The following is a 20,425-nucleotide window of genomic DNA, read 5'->3' as shown; positions in this document are numbered from 1 at the left end:
CACAGATTTCATCATGCGATGAGCTTTTAAGGGTGTATTCCACTAAGCACTCACGACCACGATCTTTTCTGTTCCACTTAGTCCAAAGCGTAAACCGTAAACCCAAATGGAATAGCTTACGAGATAAATATTAAGGAATAGCAAAATAGAAAAAATAGAGCAAAAGCTTTGAGAAGTTATGTTACAATTTGTAAGTTATTGAATTTTTTAGTGGAGTGGTGAAGTAATTTACATTGAAGTAAAATCAAATTATCTTATGGGGCGATAGTGAAATATTTGGTGGTGCGTGACAAAATGCTTCAAAAGTACTAATAATATCCCATGCTGCATCAAATAATGAGATATATTCTCATGGTTGCAATCTGCGTTGCTTGAGTTTTGAACTTCGCCTCACCTCATGATAAGGGTCGTCGTGAACGTTAGTCATGACCTTATAAGTGACGTTCTCGCCATCCCTTCCTCGATCGTAGTCGCTATGAAGAATACCCAAAAGAGTATTTCTGGCGCTGTGAGCGCTTAAGCGGTAAACACACTGAACGCGAGCATGTCAAAGATAGTTTAACTTGTTTAGAAACTCTGATAACGGACACAATGATCGAGCTAGTACGCGTTCTTGACTTCGAAGTTACCCAACTTTCTACTTTTTACGCGGTGATCGTCTTTAAACGTCAAAAACATAACCTCACTTTTCCAGTGTAGTTTGTAGTTGCAGATACCCTGAAAAACCCCAATTCATCTCTCAACCTCTAATCAAATTGACTCACCAACGCTATGTCAAATGACGCTTTGTATATATTTCTCTATGTATTTCATACAGTAAGTACATTTTAAATAATTCAAAATCGTTGATCACTGTTCAAATTTCTTTATATACATGCACTTTCAAGGTTATGTTTACGAGCGAGCCAGCCTCATGTTCGCGTTCAATCTGTGCATCTCTTTAGTGAAATGCACCATGTACAATGCAATTAGCGATGACTAAATCAAAATATCCAGCCAGATAAGGTTTTTATTAAAACGTTGCAGGAGTTCGCACAATAACACTTCTTTTTTACAATTTTGAAATCGTGGAAGAGTTCATTTAGGGAAATTCGCGTATAAACAGTAATGTTAATATTACAATTCCATCCAAATCTATGCGAAATATTAATAATAAACTGAACGTGTTCAAGTTGGCAAATCTCAAGATGTGCGTTCCACCCATAATTTTTTTCTACAACTCCCCAAGTCTTTTTGCGTTAGTGGTCGTGAGCATTATCGGATTTACGTTGAATAAACCTTTCATATTACTATAGCCAGAAGTTTCCTAACAAGTTCGGTATGCCAGACCTGATCGTAAGCCTTCTGGACATCCATGAAAATGGTGGAGACGCAATGATGTTGGTTCATTGCTTTGGTCAAAATAGTTTGAAGATTGGTGATGTCGTTGTGCGTGGAGTGTGCCTGAATCTGTATTGGAGTTTTAGCTAGTTCCTAGTAATAAATAGGAAAAAATAACTTGAACATGTTTTTGTTTCATTTGGGATTGAGAAAATTGAAGAATAAATTTTGAATCAAAATTAATTCAGAATAAGTATTTCAACTTGTGTTTCGTAAGAGATTAATTTTTTTTTCAAAATTCAACAGATTAATAATATACTTTGTATAAAAACAAATACAATAACGAAAATAATAAATAATCTTTATTTCAATAAAATGTATACACGAGTTATGAATATAATTTTATTAGATTTGAAAAATATACCTACATGTTTCACTCCGTTATCTAATACAAAATTTTTCAAAATATATAACAATTCTAAAATCAATATATGCACATACAAATTTAGTGCTTTCTAGCATTCACATAATCATTATAATAGATATTTGTGTCCAAATAATTGTAAAAAAGAATATCATCATTTTTTCAAAACATGGTACATAATTATATACATACTGTATCACAGGTATTCAAACAGACACATATTAAACTATTTCAATTGTTTCAAGACACAGCTCTATAAGTCTTAAGTACTTAGTTAGCAAATCCAAGCAAGACCTGATGGTGTGTAGAAACTTTGCTGGGAAAAATTGGGGTTGTAACCGAAAGATTTTGCTGTAGATGTACACAGCCTCCAATTATCACGTATGGGGCGCTAAAACTGGTACGAACAACACGACAATTAATCTCTCGAAGGTACAAAGACTGACCTGCATATATATCACTGGGACCATGAGAACATGCCTAACAGCTGCACGAGACGAGATTCTAAATTTTCCACCTCTCCTTATATTATTAGAAAATTGAGGAATAACCTCACTAAGAATGCTCAGATAAGGAGTAAATATAGATAGCTTTGAGAAAAAAATTACCTCAATACTAAGCTGCAAAAAACCAGACTAGAAATGCCATCAAATGATATACGGACGGCTCCAAAACAGCAGAGAGAACTGGAATAGGAGTGTGCAGCATAGAGCCAAACCCTCTGAAAGCTTGGGCAATATACCAAGTATTTTTCAAGCGGATATGTATACAATTGAGTGCAATTCAACTTATGACATCAGTAATCAAAAGGTGCTGAGATAGCCAAATATATTCCTGGAAAAAAATAGCCAAAAAAGATGTATCGAATGTACCATTCTAAGTAAAAACAATTTAGGAATATTCTCTCCAAGTGTGAAATAGAAGATGAAGATCTTTGACAGCTTCAGCCATCCCTCATCCTGAAGTTTCTGAAAGGATTGGGATTAACAGATCAGCTGTAGCAATGAAAGGGGATACAATAGATTCCTTGGGTTGCAATGTATATGAAACCCAGAATTACACACATACATATCAGTGTAAATCGCAAAACTTCTTATCTGTAAATGGATGCATTTCAGTGTAATTGAGTAAATAGAAAGCATTAATAGTGACATCGAAAGAGAAAATTTGTTAAATTACACAATTAACATGTTTCAATTATCCTTTACAATTAAAAAATGAAGCACTAAGGTGCAGTTTTATGGGGACCAACAAATATTGATCACAATTAGAAACAGTTTAAGATGTTTCAGCATTTTATTGGCATTAAAAGAACTGAACACTCTTTTTTCTACAACACCAACACAACTGAATTAATTGACTGTTTACCTTCAGTCTCTCAAAACAACTTTGTTTAAAAACGAGCATCGTACACGGCGGCCGACATATCATCTAGAGAAGGTCTGGCGTCCAGCGTCCAAGAGCCCCACGATGCTGCGGAATATTAAGCGTTTTTGTATCGGAATAAGTATGTAAATCAAAGATAATAATTACTGTACGGTCTTTATACATATCTAAAATAACTAATAGACCTTATCACCCACGCTAAATATTCGTTCAGAGTGTCTGGGAACTATGGACCAGCTTCCGAACGTAATTCCGGAAAGCCCAGATCGACCTAGCCGTTCATAATTTGATTCCTACTATTTCCAGCCACATTTCAAGAGTTTTTTTGAATTTATAAACAATATTATAGAGTGGGGTGCTTAAATAAGTATTTTTCGTTCTCACTGAGAATATTTCTATTTTTGCATATTATTTTATATTTTTTATCGGTGTAAATATAAATACTGAGAAAAAAATTGAGTGTAGTATATTTGTTATTAAATTAAATACTAAACTGACTATTATACCTTGATAAATACGATAGTGAATAATGTAACCCTTCTTTGCATGATGATGGAAATTTCCATCATAACATCGAAGACCCCAGAATTATATAAAAGAACAAGTTCACTTCAAGTTGATCGCGCCTATGTTTTTAATTTCCATTGCATAAAAAAACATATCTGTCAAAAATAAACAGGTCTCACTATCAGGAAAACGAGTTTGAAGTTGTCATTCCGCTGTTTGTTGTAGTTGCAATATACGTGTGATTTCATTTAATTTTGTTTTATTATATTTCAGTTTATATTGCTAACAAAGTGAAAATGAGTGGAAGAAAGGTTTGTAACATGTGGTTCTGTTATTTTTAAAGCAATTTCTGGAAAACTATGAGGTTTTAATTTTTTCCTAACCTCAAAATTTCCATTATAAAATGGGTTTGAACGCTAAAAAATAAATTGAATCGCGAATAACTCCCAAACTACGTAGAATTGGAAAAAAAGTGCCGGAGCCAAAACTGTAAAGCACAAAATGAGTACCCACATTTTTGTTAAAGAGAAACTATTAAGAAGTTTGTGAATATTGAAATAATAATTAACCGAGATCGAAGATACTGTTCAAGATCGCGTTTTTTTTAAAGTTAGTTCATTTGAAACCAACAAGTAGTTCATGTGTGTTATATACATGATAATATTGATAATAACACAAACGACAAATCTCCCGTTGGATTTGCTTGTTTATATGGCGAGTGATGAAATATATCCATTGAAACTTGAAACACCAAAGTGCTTATTTGGCATCTCGCAAGATTTTCCAACTCGAAAATTATGCTAGCTCACCCGAGGAGAAAATAAAGATCTTGATCATCATTTTGATTTTTTGAAAACGAAGTAGTTTTTCAAGAAATAAAGCGTAAATAGACTTTCGGCGTTGAGGGAGGTTTACTCAGAAATAGTGGCTCCAACGAAAAAATGGCTGGAGACCTTTTTTGTAGAAAATTTTATGCTCCTCATGTTTTCTTCGGTCAGTTTTTTTCGAATTCCTCTTGGTTTTCGAGTTATTCGCGTTTCAAAATTTTTTCCAAAATTTCGAAAACCCGTGCCCGTAATTTTGCTAGGTTTATTCAGTAACCAAAAACCTCTGAGAATCTAGAAAATCAGAAGCGCCCAATTTAATTTAGGGTTTAATCCTATTTCACTTGTACTAAAAGAAAAAAACATGCAAAGAACGGGTAATCTATGAATGATTTGTGAAAAGGGGGGAAAAGGGAAAATTTTAATTTACAAACTGTTAGATCAAAATAATTTTAGACAGGTTTTATCCTTGATAAAATATTTTTGTTTCCTTACTTTTCACGTAATACTCAATGTACCTTTTAGGGTGATGCTTGAAAATGACAGTTAAAAAATTCAACGGTTTACCCTCCCATTTTGATCTCTCATATGTAAAATGGAGTTAACTAAAATTTTGTTGGATTTCATTAAGTTTTAGGCTTTAAATTTCATAAAAAATATTAAAATTCAATAAAATTTCCATTAGTAATTTTGATTATTATAAAAAAACTTTATCGCTTTATTTTGTTGCCAGGAAGAGTCCAATCTAACCACACAACCACTCCCTTCACTCTAGAACAACTTTCCCCCCTCTCCCACCAGCTTGAGGAGCCTGTCAGTGTAGTCGTAGTGGCTATCTATGATCAGTGCAGGTGAGTGCACGTGTGCAGTTAGTCTAACCTTCAAAACAGTGTATATATTTCCTTTATATTATAAAGAGTGATATATTTTTCTGTTTTTTTTTTCGCAGTGAATAGAAGTTTCGTGAGTAAGAGTTTTTATTGGTGGGAATTATAAACAATAAACTATATAATGAATAAATAAATTTGAATAGACTGGAAGGTTATAACACTTGTTTTGGCTGTTTTTAACAGACTTCAGATTAATGTGTTTAGGCCTAGGACTCAATTTTTGGTTTTCATAATTTCATTTCATTTAAAAAGCCTTCACTGAGCACGTTGGATGACAAAGTCTATCTACTCACTGAAAATATTCTTGTTTCGAGAACAATTCAGATTGACAAAACATGAGGAAAAAGGTTCAACCCCAAGAAACGACTTAGAACTCCTCAAAGATTTAAAGAAGTGTGAGGATGTAAACCCTATCATAGCTAGGAAAGTGGGAAATGAAACTAAGAAGAAAATGGTGGAAGCTCTAAAGAAAGAAGAAGCCCGAAAAAAATTAATGTAGACATTTAAAACACTGGTAATAAAAATTCAGAAGATTTTGTCACTAGTAACACCAAACAATTATTTTCTATTGCCGGATTTATTTCCGATTTCCTCAAGAAAAAAGTTGAAGACTGGGTCAAAGAAGAGGAATATATTCAAAGTAAGAAGATAGTAACAAAATTTATAGTAGTCAATTATACAGCAAAGAGAGGGGTGTCCATAATCCAAGAGTGCAACAAAATACTGACCCTAGATGAAGACCAGAAGCAGTATATTTTGCTTTTTGTGAAGTGCTTCAGATAAAAGTTCCCGAACTACAAAAAAGCAACTTTGCTGTCTGCATAATGAGTTTTTTTACGTGTTAATTGTGCATCAAAATCTTTTTGAGGACAACTATTATAAGCTTATATTAATTCTGTAAAAAGTTTTTTAAAAATTGTGACAATTAAGTGAAAATCTGTGTTTTTTGTCTAATTTTCCTCTTGTTTGTTCACATCCCGAAAGCAAATTGTAACACATATATGATACAAAATTAGGGTAACATATATGGACCTTAGAACCTCATTTTAAATAGTCACTTTTTGGGAAAATATTGGTTTTAATAAATCATTAGTAGCGACCTTTTTTCAAAACATTAATTTAAGTTTCTCTTATTAGGTAGAACAAAATGGGAGGGTGACCCAAGAGAAAAGAAACAAAAAATCTTTTTGGGTCTTTGAAGCATCACCCTAGTACCTATTAAAAAATGTCTCAATGTACTTTTAGAATAGACAAGGGATAGTGTGGTGGTATGAGACAGTGAAATTTTATGGAAGTAGTAAATAGTGTGTTCAGTATGAATATCACCAAGAGAAATTACACCTTAATAGATAAATTTATTCTATCTAGTTGACACTCCCCGTACCATCATACTAACTGTATAGAGGAATAGCGTCGGGCGTTTTCTAAATAGCATAGTTGACAAAATGTATTAGTCTGATTTGAGATTAAAACAATTACAAGACTTCAAACCAAAGTTAAAAGATAACGAGGAGTGTCAGATCCAGGGCCGGATTAAGATTTATAAGGCCCGGGGCTAAAATAATGACGGGGCCCCCTTAAGGAATTCGGAAACCCGGAAAAATTCACAAAATAATATCAATACGTTAGATTTGTGGTATCAACATATCAAAAAATACAGAATGATTTTCAAATGATGGGGCCCGGGGCTATAGCCCCCGCAAGCCTCTAACTTAATCCGGCCCTGGTCAGAACCAAATAGTATTGATAAACATAATACTTCTAACAATACTATAATTACAACAATAAAATTATCATAGAAATTGACAAATAATATCAATTTTCATATTTGTCTATATCACATAAAAATAAATTCGATAAAAGCTTCATTATTGCATATTAGATATTAATAATTAAGTGATATAGTAATACATATAATTCTTAAATTTTTACTTGTTTGAAATTTTAGGTAATAAGGTACTTTTGCATGGTTTGAGAAAAAAATAGTTTTGGGTAGTTTATGTACAACTTTTATTATAATTTATTCTTCAATTCTTTGATCAATATTTATAGAGAAAAAAATTATTGAAAGTTCAAAAATTTTGTAGGAAGTTTAAACATTTCAGTAAGACCCCCATATTGCGTGATGTCATAGGTATAAAATAAACACTGAACATATTATTAAACTTTGATTAATTCGAAAAACGGTATATAAATCATGTTTTGTGCCAGGATGTAAAAATACCACGACTAAAACAACTTATAAAGTTTTTTTATGGCGTCATGAAATTTGAATATACAACAAAAATGATTTGAAAGTGTTGGTCGTTTTGACGATCCTGTGAGATGTAATTATTTTTGTTGTCAGATTCATTTTAATGTAAGTAAGATTCAATTTTAACTTATTTTAATATTTTACAGTAATTAAGTTCATTATGCTTTTAATTTTTAATGTGGTTATGTAATAATGTAAGAACTTAATCTATACATAGAAAAATGTTTTATTTATACGTAATTAATAAATGAAAACTGTATTATAACAGCACTAGCTATGTTGCAGGCAACGATAACCTCGTGATCATCAAGTAGAGAACTGCTCAATTTTTTTATTAAACCTATGATCTCACAATTGAAAATCAATGAGAGTTGTTTTCTTATGTAGCTGAAAATTTGAAATTTTCGCGATCTCCAATTAAATATTTAGATATTATTTGTTCACTTTCGATTAAATATTTTACTTCTTGACATTTCATATCAAAAACTTATAAAAATAAATATCAAGTACCCTATTTCAAACAAAGTTTTTTTTAATAGAAAAGATTTGACGTTTCGACCTGACGACTAGCGCCGTTATAAAAATTTTATTTGACATTGACAGCCCTGATATCGCCGCCCTAGTGATGATAAAGGTTCTAATCCACTGAAGATACTACAGCTTTCTTTTTGCAGATGATCTGATCTTTTCCAAACTGAGCTGATAATATCAGCTCATCTGTTTTGGTTCTGGTAGGTCAAATGGAATAACAAATAGAGACATTTATTTGGTTCATTGTATTTTAACCCAAAATGCACTTGTCAATACCAAAGTAAAATAAAAAGAAATTCGCAAACTTTAATCAAAAAACAAGAAAACATACCCTCAAACTTTCCATTCGCCAAATAACTAAGCTGAGTTAAAACAAAAGTTGGTGTTGCATCGGTAAGGGGAGGTAAATATCTCATTTAATCTGATTTGAGTAAAATTAAATGGGGCGTAGAATTCATTGATCTACACTTGAGTTCAAATTATCTGAGATTTCATACAAAAGGAACGCAATATATATTGCTGCTTTCATACAAGACCGGCACAACTGAAAAATTGTTTGTCAGTAGAAGCGAATAAAGTATTTGTGTCTCAATTTTAGATAATAAAGTTCTACTAGACTGAAAATATAAAAGATAAATGCAAAATTATACTTGATTGAGAACAACTGAGGTCTAAGGTAGGATTTTATTATTTGATAATTGTTAATTATCATTTCCTTAAATAAAAAAAAATAAAAGTGTCATTCTTGCATGAAATATTATATCTAATTGAGGTTTTAGGTCATTCACTAAATATAATATGTTATATTAAATTATAAGTGTTTCTTATAAAAAATGATAAAACCAAAGGATCAATATCTACTTAAATCTAAAAAAGAATACAAATTTTATGCTTTTACTTTTGATGCCAACACAAGCATACCTAGATACACGAAAATACAGTGCATAGAAAGAAAATCTAAATAATTTACTCACAAAATATGCAAAAAACTCTTAACGGAAGAATCTAGAAACATTAATTTCATTTCTCTTTTGCTTCCTTGGAATATTGTTGTAAAAATCTTAGCAAAAATTAGGCACAATATTTTTTTTATTAGGCCTAATGTGTGTGATTTCTTCGTTTCTGATATCCTAGACTTTTTAGTATAAGCTTTTTTAGATTAATTTTAGTACTCGTCTACACACTGTACTAATCTTTTTCTTCATAAGATGTTTTGTACCAAAAGCAGTGTGGGTCGGTTTTCTGGACTTTAAAAACTTTAATGTCATTTTACAATTTTGATTTTTGTACACATCTTTTAATGCCAGTTGCTCTGCTAAATCTTTTAAATCTAAAAAATCTAAGTAAGACATTTCTATCACGTGGTATGGGTTTCCGGATTTTTTAGATTGTCTTGTTAAAGTCACATATTGTTCTGGGACAAAAATTCCAGCCGATTTTTTATATTTAGTGATTTGTCTGTTTGTGTATGACCACTTATTAAATATTTATATTTTTTCAGTACAATTATCTGTACAAAATATGACATCAATCATCTTATCAAGTGCTTGAGCTTTTTATCTAATTCGTTAAGGTGATACCAAACGCAAGAGTCTATTTCATTTGCACCTCTTGCCAACTTCTCCCTCGTGCCAGAAACGGCAAGTCACCTCAGAATCAACAGGAGAGACAAAAGTTAAATTCAAAGAACTTTATTTCGAAACGTAATAAAAAGAAGAAGCTGTTCCAATGGGACAATGAAGAGTTATCTGCAATTGATAGTTGTGAATATATTTGGGAGGCTGGTGTTGGTTTTGTACTTCAACACCACGTAACCCTACTTTTGATTCTAACCACACTGAATTATTAAAGCTTCTTTTGACTTGCTCTAGTTAAACTATGTACTATCCACCAGCTGATATAACTACCAACCCAAATAAATGGATACTGTAAGTATATACTTAATATATCTAGAATAAATTCAAGGTGTTTATCCTGTTTTGAGTCTTTATTTCAAAATATAATATATATTTTCAAGCCTTAATTCATGACCCTATCGACTGGCTTAGGAACTTTCTCAAAGACCAATACACCCAAGTCGCTATTGATGAATATACCTCAGAAAGGTTCGAGGTCAACGCTGGTGTTCCCCAGGGGTGCATCTTGTCCCCTATTCTCTTTCTCATGTACATCAAAGATTTACTCGACTTCTAAATAAAAAAAGTGACGCTACTATCATTTTGTAAATATTTTTCTTTTCTGCTTAAATATTTTGCCAATAAATGTCTGTCATATTTTTCTTTAATTCATCTCTTTTCATCTTCAGAAGCATTTCTAAACTCTGTGCCAAATGGCACTGATCCTTTTTTGGAGTAAAAAATTCAATATTATATTCTTTTGTAAATATGTCATAAAAGGTTCTGTAGTTAGTAGAAGGCATGCCATTTTATAGTCTCGATGAAGGTCAGCGATACTTTTGGATCCTTCTATAAATTCCCTTTTAGTGTCAGCACTGCAGTAGTGACTTTTTATTCTCGGAATAGAATCGATATGTTTCTTAACGCCGTTTTTAACGTTTTCATCAAGAGAAACATGATTTTTTGTGCTACTTTTTTAGATAAAAACGACACAAAACTAATTGTTCCAATTTTTCTTACAAAAACACCAATCTTTGTTGGCACATTTTGTTTTGGGTCACTTTTGTTGGAAAAAATCTTCCAAAATGAAAAAGGTATTTTAGCATTTTTGATTGTATCACTATCTTGTATTCAATTTTACTGAAACTGCGATACATTCCCTGCGGAGACAAACTGAATTAAAGCGCTTTTTTCCACAAAAACCTCGAGATCAAAAGACGAATTTACTAGCTATAAGTTTATATATCAATTCTACGACGTTTTTAAGCCTACTGGTATAGAAAACTTGAAATTGAAAAATTTTGAGTTGTGCCGGTCTTCCACGAAAGCAGCGATACGTTATTTGTAAACTGAATTTTGTTTTCAGTAAAATACGATTATTATTTTGTTATAAGTTATAAAATTATTTATTTAAATTTTGAAAGTTTTAACTCAACTACATAAACAAATAATCTTGTATATATATATATATATATATATATATATATATATATATATATATATATATATATATATATAATGAATTGCAAAAATATTCTATAGAAGAAAATCATGCAATGTTATAAAAATATTATTATACAGCTTATGACTTTTCACTTAGTAAATTTGCGAATTTAGCACTCACTATTAAATTTATTAAACTAAATTAAACCCAAAATTATTTCAGTTAAATAGTATCTTAATAATCTGAAGAAGTTAGAGTCAATTTTACAACTTGAGATTAAAATGAAGTTTAATCTAGGGTTTAAACTAAGAATGAACAATATTGCTCCGATACTTGAATTGAAGTTGAGCTATTTAAAAAAGTTTTACAAACAAAAACGAGACTATAGCTTTTACAAAAAAAGTTTAAAGGACTTCACCACAGACTGAAATAATGGGAAATTTTGAAAATCAAAATAATTCTCGGAATTTTTTTTACTATGAGAATCGATAGACCTCTGAAATTTTTTTTATATCAATTAGTCTACTTTAAAGTACCAGTGAAAAAAATTCTGATGTTTTGCTTGTAACTTGTACCTCCAGCAACTGGACTAATGTTTAAGCCGATAGTTTTATAATCAGGTTTTTCTAAAACTTCATATGTACTTCTATCAACAACTGAAATAATGTCAACTTGACATATTTGGTATATTTGGTTTGAAAATCTACAGACAAAAACACTCGAACCAATATCTGAATCCTTTTTTGACGATTTCCAACCTGCACTTAATTATGTAAAACCCTGAACACCCAGTGTAATATCTTTTGTACATTAATGTTGCATTGTATTTTGACATTGATTCATATATCAGGGATGTTAATATTAAATAAAATTTTTATAAGGTTAAAAATTTGGTTACATGTTTACCAATTTCTATATTAAAAACAGACCCAAAATCAGGAACATTCGTTTAATGTAATAATATGTATATGAGTAAATATGAGAGATTTCCAATAATCCTATTGTGTAAAAGTGGATTTTAAATCAGGTGTTTTTCCCTCTTTGACAATTCTTAAAGCTCTCAGAACAGAAACCTTATCAAGCTCAGCTTGTATTGGTTTTTCATTATCCAAACAAATCTGTTTTGCTTTGTCACCAAAGTATTCTAAAACTCTTATTCTGTAGTCAATTGTAGTGGCTACATTATTGCCCGTTAGCAATAAATTTTCTAAGCATGGTAAATCTCCAAGAAACTTAATATCTTCTATGTTCGTAATTTTATTACTGCTTAAATCGAGTGTTTCTAAAGAATACAGTTTACTGAATCCTTTACACGTGGAAATATTGTTCTGTGACAGATTTAATAATCGAATATTACCTACCTTCATATTAAGATCTGTGCATACAGTTATTAGATTGTTAGATAAACTTAAGACTGATAAATTTGGTAAATGAGACAAATTATTTATTGTAGAAATTTTGTTGTCATTTAAGCTCAAATATGACAGCTTTGGGGCCAATCTAATGGTGCTGTCGATCTCTGTTATATTATTATTATTTAAATTGAGTGTTTCCAGTACTTTCCATTTCTGAAAAAAAAATATAACTAATAAAATAGAAATGTTTTATTTTGAACACAAGAAAAAAAATCAAAAGTTGGAAACTAACGTGGGCTATTTAAATCTATTTTAACAATTATTTGTTCTTTGTCTCTATTCCTCGAAGGGACAAAAGGATTATTTCCATGTTGATTAGTACCTCTATCATGATTTTAACTATTAAGTGCAAACCAGTTGAACCATCATTGATTATATAAAACCTAACAAACAAATATGCTAACTCAATCTATACTTTGATTTGGCCACTATTGAACAGGTACAATGGGTCACTAACAAAATAATCCAATCTCTAGAAGATAAAAAGTATTGCTCTGCTTCTTTTTTGGATGTGAGCCAGGCTTATGACAAAGTCTGGCATACTGGACTGTTGCATAAAATTAAGAAGCTCTTTCCCCTTAATCTCTTCCTCATCCTTAAATCCTATTTAACTGTCTACCAATTCCTTATTAAATGTCAACATGAAGACTCAAAGTTCCATCCCATAAAAGCTGAAGTTCCACAGCGAAGTGTACTTGATCCTCTTCTATTATCTACTTCGGATTTGCCTACTTCTAAGAACGCCTTAACGGCCACATTTGCTCAACGATACTGCCGTTTTATCTTCACACAAAGACCCTCAAATAGCATCCCAACTTCTACAATCACACCTGGATAGTCTACACGTATGGATAAAATTGTGAAGAATAAAAGTCAATTAAACAAAATAGCTACATATAACATTCACAAATGGAAGAGGGAATTGCCTACCCGTGAATCTTAACGGCAAGGAATTCACTTGGACCACAGACTAAGGTGAAAAAAAAAACATCTTCACTAAAAGGAAACAACTTGGCCTCAAGCTGCATACACTCTACTGGATCATTAGACGAAACTCCAAGCTATCTCTTGAGAACAAGGTCCTGATATACAAAGTTATTCTCCAACCAATTTGGTCATATGGAGTGCAACTCTGGGGCTCGGCATCAAACTCGAATTTAGAAATTATCGAAGGGTTTCAAGCAAAAACTGAGTAATCACTGATGCTCCTTAGTTTGTGCCTAATTGTGCTATCGCTTGTGAAGTAAATGTTGACTCAGTTAAAAAAGAAATAAAAAAGTTGAGTGACAACTTTAGTTATAGGCTTAAAAGGCATTCAATCAGACTTGCTAAAAATCTAGTGTCGCAACGTATTATAAGATGTAGAATCAAACAATTTACTCCATACGACTTAGTTAATAGATTTTAAAATTGTGATTTTAATCTTTAAATTTTAGAATTTTAAGCCTCACACCTTTCTATTATAAATATATTATCAATATTTTTATTATTTTAGCTTGTCAAAACTTGTCTTGTCCTTAATTCTTGAGTAGCTCAATAGGAAATAACAACTGAGTTATTAGTCCTACATGTCTATTTAACTAGTATTCAAAAAATGTACTTTTGTGAACAGATTGTAAATTAAATAGGAAAATTAAAAAAGTGTTTCCAGTAGTTTCTGAAGAAAAATTATATTATAACTAATAGAATACTTGTTTCCAATTCAATTGCAATTTATTCTCGCTGAGAAAATTGAAATGTTTTATTCCAAGCCCCCAAAAGAAAAGAAATTTGTTGGAGTTGAAAACTAACGTGGGCTATTTAAATCTCTTTTACAATTACTTTTGCTCTGCCTCAAGTCCTTGAAGGGGCAAAAGGATTATTTTGAAGTTGATTAGTACCTCTAAAATGATTCTAACTATCAAGTGGAAATCAGTTGTACTATTATATAAAACCTAACAAACACATATGTCAACTCAATCTATACTCTGATTTGGCTGAAAAAAAAAGGATATTTAAAACAAAAAAGTGTGTGTGTGTGAAAAGACAAAATACCATATTGATAATACCTGACTTCCTTCAATATTATCCTTATGAATTACGTCACATTGTAAAATTTGAGAAATGGAAGTTACGTTTGTGTTATTAACTTGTAGCTTGTGAACAGTATCTCTTAAATTTCCAAGTGAAGTGATATTTTCAAAAGAAACATGTTCTAAAATTAATGTGTGTAAAACCTGAAACAGAAGTCATATGAATCATTATATATCAACACATGAAACTTTTGTACAAAAAAATACACTAGCACTGTATAAAAACAACTCATTGTTCAGCAAATGTTAAGACAGTGGCATAGTTTGAGGTAAGACTTTACCACAGATGAAAAAATTATTTGATCATTTTTATGCTTGCAGAAAGGATTTTCTCAAAGATAAAAATCATTGAAAAAACAGTGTAAAGCATGATTTACTATTTGGTTTACATATAGTCTTAATTCAATCATTTTTTGCTGCAAAAACTATCAAATCTTTAGAAAAAGAACTTTAATAAAGCAAATGGCTGAAAAAACATTACTTTTGTGAAAATTGTTAAAAAACTATTTCTTTTAAATTTTATGTTAATACATATTTATATCTTATCACTATCAGCAGATGTCTAGTCAAAAAATTTAGGCAGGATAGATTTTGGTAACAAAATATTGGATGAAGACACATAGGGCCTTCTTAGGACATTCTCACCCTATTAGCTACAGTAGAAATATCATGGAAGTTAACTACAATATACACATATCTATATTCACTTACTTTGAATGCAGAAAAATCAAATGATAATTTATTTAAAATAATGTTACTCTGCAAATATGGTATTGATGCTCCACGAATAGTAACATACTGAAGTTGAGAATATGTATCTAGCACTGGACTAATATCTAAACTATTTTCAGTTTGGTCCAACAATGGTTTTTTCAAAAACTCACACAAAGCATGAAGCTAAAAATAAATAATGATTTATAAATTAGTTATTCAAATTTTGATAAACACCAACAAGAATTTATTATAATTATAATTGTGGATTTCACTAGGGATATTTGGATATAGGAATAAATTGATATTTAAATTTATGATAAATTATGAATTAAATCTTACTTCTAAAGTTGTCATACAAAACATGGATGTTTTTTGTAGAAAAACATCTGATTGTTTGAATAATCTTGGTGCCAGATCTTGCAATAAAAAAAATATATCATAAAAATTGAAATTCAGAAAATCTATGAATACTTTGGGCATGGTTCGTTTTAAAAAAACCAAAGTTTTCTGTAAGTACTCTTCTAGACCTTTTCTTCGAGTTTCAATAAAAATTGGGCATTTATTCCGAATAACTTTTTTTGACGGTAAGATATCTTTTGGCAGTCCATGATCTAATACAAGTTGGTTATGTAGTTCATAAAATTCGCTGTAGCGATGTTCCACGGTCCAATTAAAATCCCCAACAGAAACTACTATGCTGTAAAAAGTTACATTATTATTTTCTTTGGTAGATACTATCATTATTTTTGTTTCCTTTTGATTGGACCAAAAACAAGCCATGTGCCATAAATACTAGTTTTTACACGGACATAACCTACAATAAAACAAAGAAAATTAAAAGTCATATATTACCCAAATAATTGGTGCAAATTTAGAATTATATACCTATATTACGATTTTGTTATCCAATACAAATTGGATAATACACTTTTACAATATTTATAATAACATAGACAAATAATGCTAAATGTCAAAAATAGACTCGGCGCACACTCAATTCTCTTTAATTATGTCTGGCTGATTCAGCATGTAGACAAAGTATAATGAAGAATTATATCATCTGTGGAGGAATTCACACGATTAATCGGGAGAAAAATATATATACAAATTTTTGAATATATAAAATTATCTGAAAATTGCTTAGATAATAAGTTAGATTAGTGTGTATTAAACCACTTTGGTACAAATAGTTATTGAAATAAAAATATTTAATATTTTAAACTCGTGTTTCCAATAATTTTCTAGATATCAAAGATATGTATTATATCTGTTATTAATATAGTTGATTTATATATAAAAAATAATAAACATTTCAAATGTATAGTTATTTGTACATTATGGGTTGGTAATTGTTTGACATTTGACAATTTTTTGATAACTCTTGACGTTGACGCCATTTTTATTTTTTCTGCTGTTTTGTTTGTGCAGATCGTTAAATGTGATGTAAAAAATGAAGTAAAAAGTTCTATTTTGAATTCATTTTCTTCCAGCAACGTTCTACTCAATGGTAATCATAAAAGTCAGTCAGTGTAACAAACCAGCATTTCATATTACCTGTGGAAGAAAAGGCTCCCTAGTTGATTTGTGGTTTTTATTTACTTTTTACTGAAAAAGTAAATGTTTTTAATGTGAACTTTAATTGTCATTTACAACTAAAAATAATGAATTGTGATTTTTGGACGTTTAAATACATGGGTGGCAATTGGTTGGAAGAAGTTGGCTCCAAATAATTATCAATCAATTCAAATTTGTATAGGTACTTATAGGTCACAGACCTATCACACTATCTTGGAAACATATATATTGAATTTCTTCAATTTGCGAGTTATGCAGAAAATATGCAATAGTGTCAGAGTGACCGAATTTGGCTTGAAATGGGGGATTATGAATTATACCAAGCATTTAAATCTTTTACTTCTTCTAATGATGAAGACCTGAGTTTTCAAAGAGGAGATGTCTTTGAAGTGTCTGTTCAAAGTCCCTTTGAAACCAGTCATTCTGATCGTCCTGGATGGTTATTTGCTTATAGTAGGAGAACCAATGATGTAGGATATGTCCCAGGTACTGTTATTCTATGTTGCATCTTATACATTAATATTTTAATCATCCATAAATACATTTGATACATTCTGATAAATAATTTGTTTTATTTACATTTTTTCTTGATAACTCACTATAAAACTCCTATATCTTATATTCATCATTTTGGAATTGGGTGGGCTTAGAGATTGAAAATTCATAGTAATTTATACTTATTCTTTTTCTGTTAATATGGTCAAAAAACTATTATTTATTATAATATTATATATATATATATATATATATATATATATATATATATATATATATATATATATATATATATATATATATATATATATATGTATGTCATCTCATAGGGAAATGATGTGGTGTTATCTTATTTCAAAGACCACTTAGTGGCAGCATTTCAATGCTTATCGTTCCTGTTTCCTGTAGCTAATTATATAACTAAATAATTTGTAGGATAAAAAATTCTGAAAACAAACAAATACAGAAACTGCTTTCTGTAAAAAATAATATAACTGAAGAATATGTTCAAAAATCAATGAATTTAATGTTTTTTAAAAAGAATAAACAATTTTAAAATTTTTGTTTAAATATTTCCCAGACAATGAATACATAAGTATTTGAAAGCTTAGACTATATCAGAGTTAGTACACTTGGGTGTTTAATTTTGCCACATTCCCACTACAAGAAATATATATTTACAAAACTTAGTCAAACTGAAAAATCTATGAAATGAATGAAAGACACTAGTTCAAATTTTATTGAAAAATTCAAAATTCTTCAAATGCACTTTTAAAAAACTGGTAAAGATAGTTGTGTGCACATTTTTCTTATATTTAAGCTGAACAGCACTGGCAAAAACAACAGACCAGGTATTTTATGATGATAATATTATATATTATGTTGTAACAGTTAATGTTACAATACATTCCCTTTTTGTTCAATCAGTGTATGTATAATCATATCAATATCCCTCTACCTGTAGCTTCTAATTTCCAAATATTCCACAATGAATTTGAATGGATAGGAAAGAAACGTTCCAATGGAGTTTCAGTGAACTACAAAAACAAGATTTTTGTACCTATACCAAATTTCTTGGTATAAAAATATCCTACCATAAATCAACCTAAGATTTTATAGTTGTGTTGTTTTGTTGAAAAAGATACTAACAAACATTATCAAAATATACAAAAATTGATAAAATATTATTAGTTATGAGCTCCTATACATTTTAGCTAAGTGAGGACCCACTAATTTTCTTCTTACACAAATAAAATTAGTTGAATTAGACATTGTGAGATTTTAAATGTAATGAATTAATTAATTAATTTGTTATATTTTTTATTTTAGTGGAATATGTCAAGCTGTTGGGCTCTGAAGTTGGAAAAACAATCCATCATCCATCAGCATGTGGAGTGGAAGTATCCAATGTTAAATCTGGTAATTAGTTTTTTTTTTAATGAAATAAAGCTTTTTATTTTCATTGAATATACAAGCTCGTGAAACTGAATTATAAGTAACAAATCTGTCAATTTTTCTTAAAATCGGCGACAACTTTATTTTTAGTTCATCTGTTGTTCCTTTATTTCAAAGCTTATTTTTTTCGCTTGAACTGTTCACAAAAAAACGCAATCACTGCTAAATTCATATAAAGCTAGCATAAAATTTTAACAAATCAATGAATATCGAGTCAACTGTTGAACCAAAATTTGTTGCTTCAAGTAGGTACTACCTGAAATTAAAAAAAAATACATGACAAATTTTTGCTCAGCAATGATTTCTTAACACATGCTAGCTTGGACTCAACTTGCTGAAGAAAGTTTGTGTCACTAACAATTTTTTCTACACATGCTAACTTGAACTTGAATTGTTGAACCAAGCAGAAAACAAAGAAACTTTTATTTAGATAGTCCAGTTCAAGCTAGCATTTATAGGAAAAATCGTGACTGACCCTGATGATCAACTGATTTTAAGTTTCTATTTTGTTGCTCGTTATTTAGACTCGTTTGGACATTGTTCAATGTAGCAACAAACTTTCTTAAGCATTTTTTGTTCAGCAAGTCGAGTTCAAGCTAGCATGTGTTGATAAAATCATTGCTAAGAGCAAAAATTCGTCAGGTCTTTTTTTTTTAATTTTTGGTAGTACTTACTTGCAGCAACATATTCTTTGCTTAATAAAAATTTTCTTCTAGCTTTATATGAATTTAGCACTTATTGCGATTTTTTGCGACTGTCTCAAGCAACAAAGTTGCGGTTTTAGCAACTAAATAGCAACACAACAACAATTTTTTATTGAATTTTGTTGATTTGATGAATATACTAAGAACCGTTGAAAGCACAGCAGATATCAAAATTAATTATGTTTTCTCACCAAAACTAGTAGAATATAATATCTATTTTTGTAACTTCAAATGACATCATGTTTCACAGTTCATTGTACGAAAATGTATTCAAGTATGCTACCAAAGTTATATATTTTGGGTAGATATAGGAAGTTTAAAAAAATACTTTCTTTGATTCAACAGGCTTCCTATTAAAATTTTTCTGTTCTTGTCGCAAATTTAGCTTCTCATGTAAAGTCTCCATTTAAAAAAGGAAAATTTTAAAACTTGTATGATAAGAATTTCCATTCTGACGTATTGGTTTTTAAGATTAGTTGTTTGTAGATCATATGTATGAATTATTTAGTGGACCTTTCTTGATTCTCATAAATTGACTATTGAATAAAATTCACATTCATATCCATGACATTCTCACAGACATATGCAATCAGATAAGCCTCAATATGCCAACATTTATGAGTTTATGTACCAAATAAGTCTTGACTTTTTCAAATTTATTCATATCGTTGGGTTGCGCGAGGCAGGACAACGCGACGCGAGCGCCATCTATTGAGCAGTCATGACAACAAGGCATCGGCCATGTTGATGGGTTTGAAGGAAAGAGGATATTCCGGGAGCATTGCTAGTGATTATTGTT

General features: G+C 30.4%; 2 protein-coding genes across 3 annotated transcripts in view; one reads left to right on the top strand and one right to left on the bottom strand.

Annotated features, from left to right (window-relative positions):
* Positions 1–991: 991 nt before the first annotated feature.
* Positions 992–16,408, bottom strand: LOC130451285 (nischarin). 2 transcript variants are annotated; one of them, XM_056790217.1, is made up of 6 exons: positions 16,283–16,408; positions 15,737–16,211; positions 15,395–15,580; positions 14,660–14,827; positions 12,558–12,764; positions 992–1,473 (listed from the first exon to the last, which is right to left on the bottom strand). In XM_056790217.1, the coding sequence occupies exons 2-6, from the start codon at positions 16,175–16,177 to the stop codon at positions 1,282–1,284; spliced, it is 1,194 nt and encodes a 397-aa protein (XP_056646195.1). In that variant the 5' UTR covers positions 16,178–16,211; positions 16,283–16,408; the 3' UTR covers positions 992–1,281. The 2 variants fall into 2 exon arrangements, with proteins under 2 accessions (XP_056646195.1, XP_056646194.1); XM_056790216.1 differs by lacking the exon at positions 992–1,473 and having other exon boundaries at positions 11,267–12,764.
* A 351-nt stretch (positions 16,409–16,759) lies between these two features.
* The window catches only part of LOC130451253 (phosphatidylinositol 3-kinase regulatory subunit gamma), a 261,341-nt gene continuing 257,675 nt past the window's right edge, over positions 16,760–20,425 (top strand). The window contains exons 1-2 of the mRNA XM_056790156.1: positions 16,760–17,458; positions 18,797–18,886. Coding sequence (XP_056646134.1) covers positions 17,272–17,458; positions 18,797–18,886 — 277 coding nt within the window. The 5' untranslated portion in view covers positions 16,760–17,271. The remainder of the gene's footprint in view (positions 17,459–18,796; positions 18,887–20,425) is intronic.

Source organism: Diorhabda sublineata, chromosome X, assembly GCF_026230105.1.
Source record: "Diorhabda sublineata isolate icDioSubl1.1 chromosome X, icDioSubl1.1, whole genome shotgun sequence".
Lineage (NCBI taxonomy): Eukaryota > Metazoa > Arthropoda > Insecta > Coleoptera > Chrysomelidae > Diorhabda > Diorhabda sublineata.
Note: the sequence above shows the minus strand (reverse complement) of the source record. Positions and strands in the feature narration are given on the sequence as shown.

What these genes read in the sequence shown, in the direction of transcription:
- LOC130451285 (XM_056790216.1), bottom strand. Translation starts at nt 16,177, where the DNA reads ATGGCTTGTTTTTGGTCCAATCAAAAGGAAACAAAAATAATGATAGTA. An exon ending in TTTGTATGACAACTTTAGAA is followed by an intron (nt 15,581 to 15,736) that starts GTAAGATTTAAT and finishes ATTTATTTTTAG; the next exon opens with CTTCATGCTTTGTGTGAGTT. An exon ending in TTGATTTTTCTGCATTCAAA is followed by an intron (nt 14,828 to 15,394) that starts GTAAGTGAATAT and finishes CTTCTGTTTCAG; the next exon opens with GTTTTACACACATTAATTTT.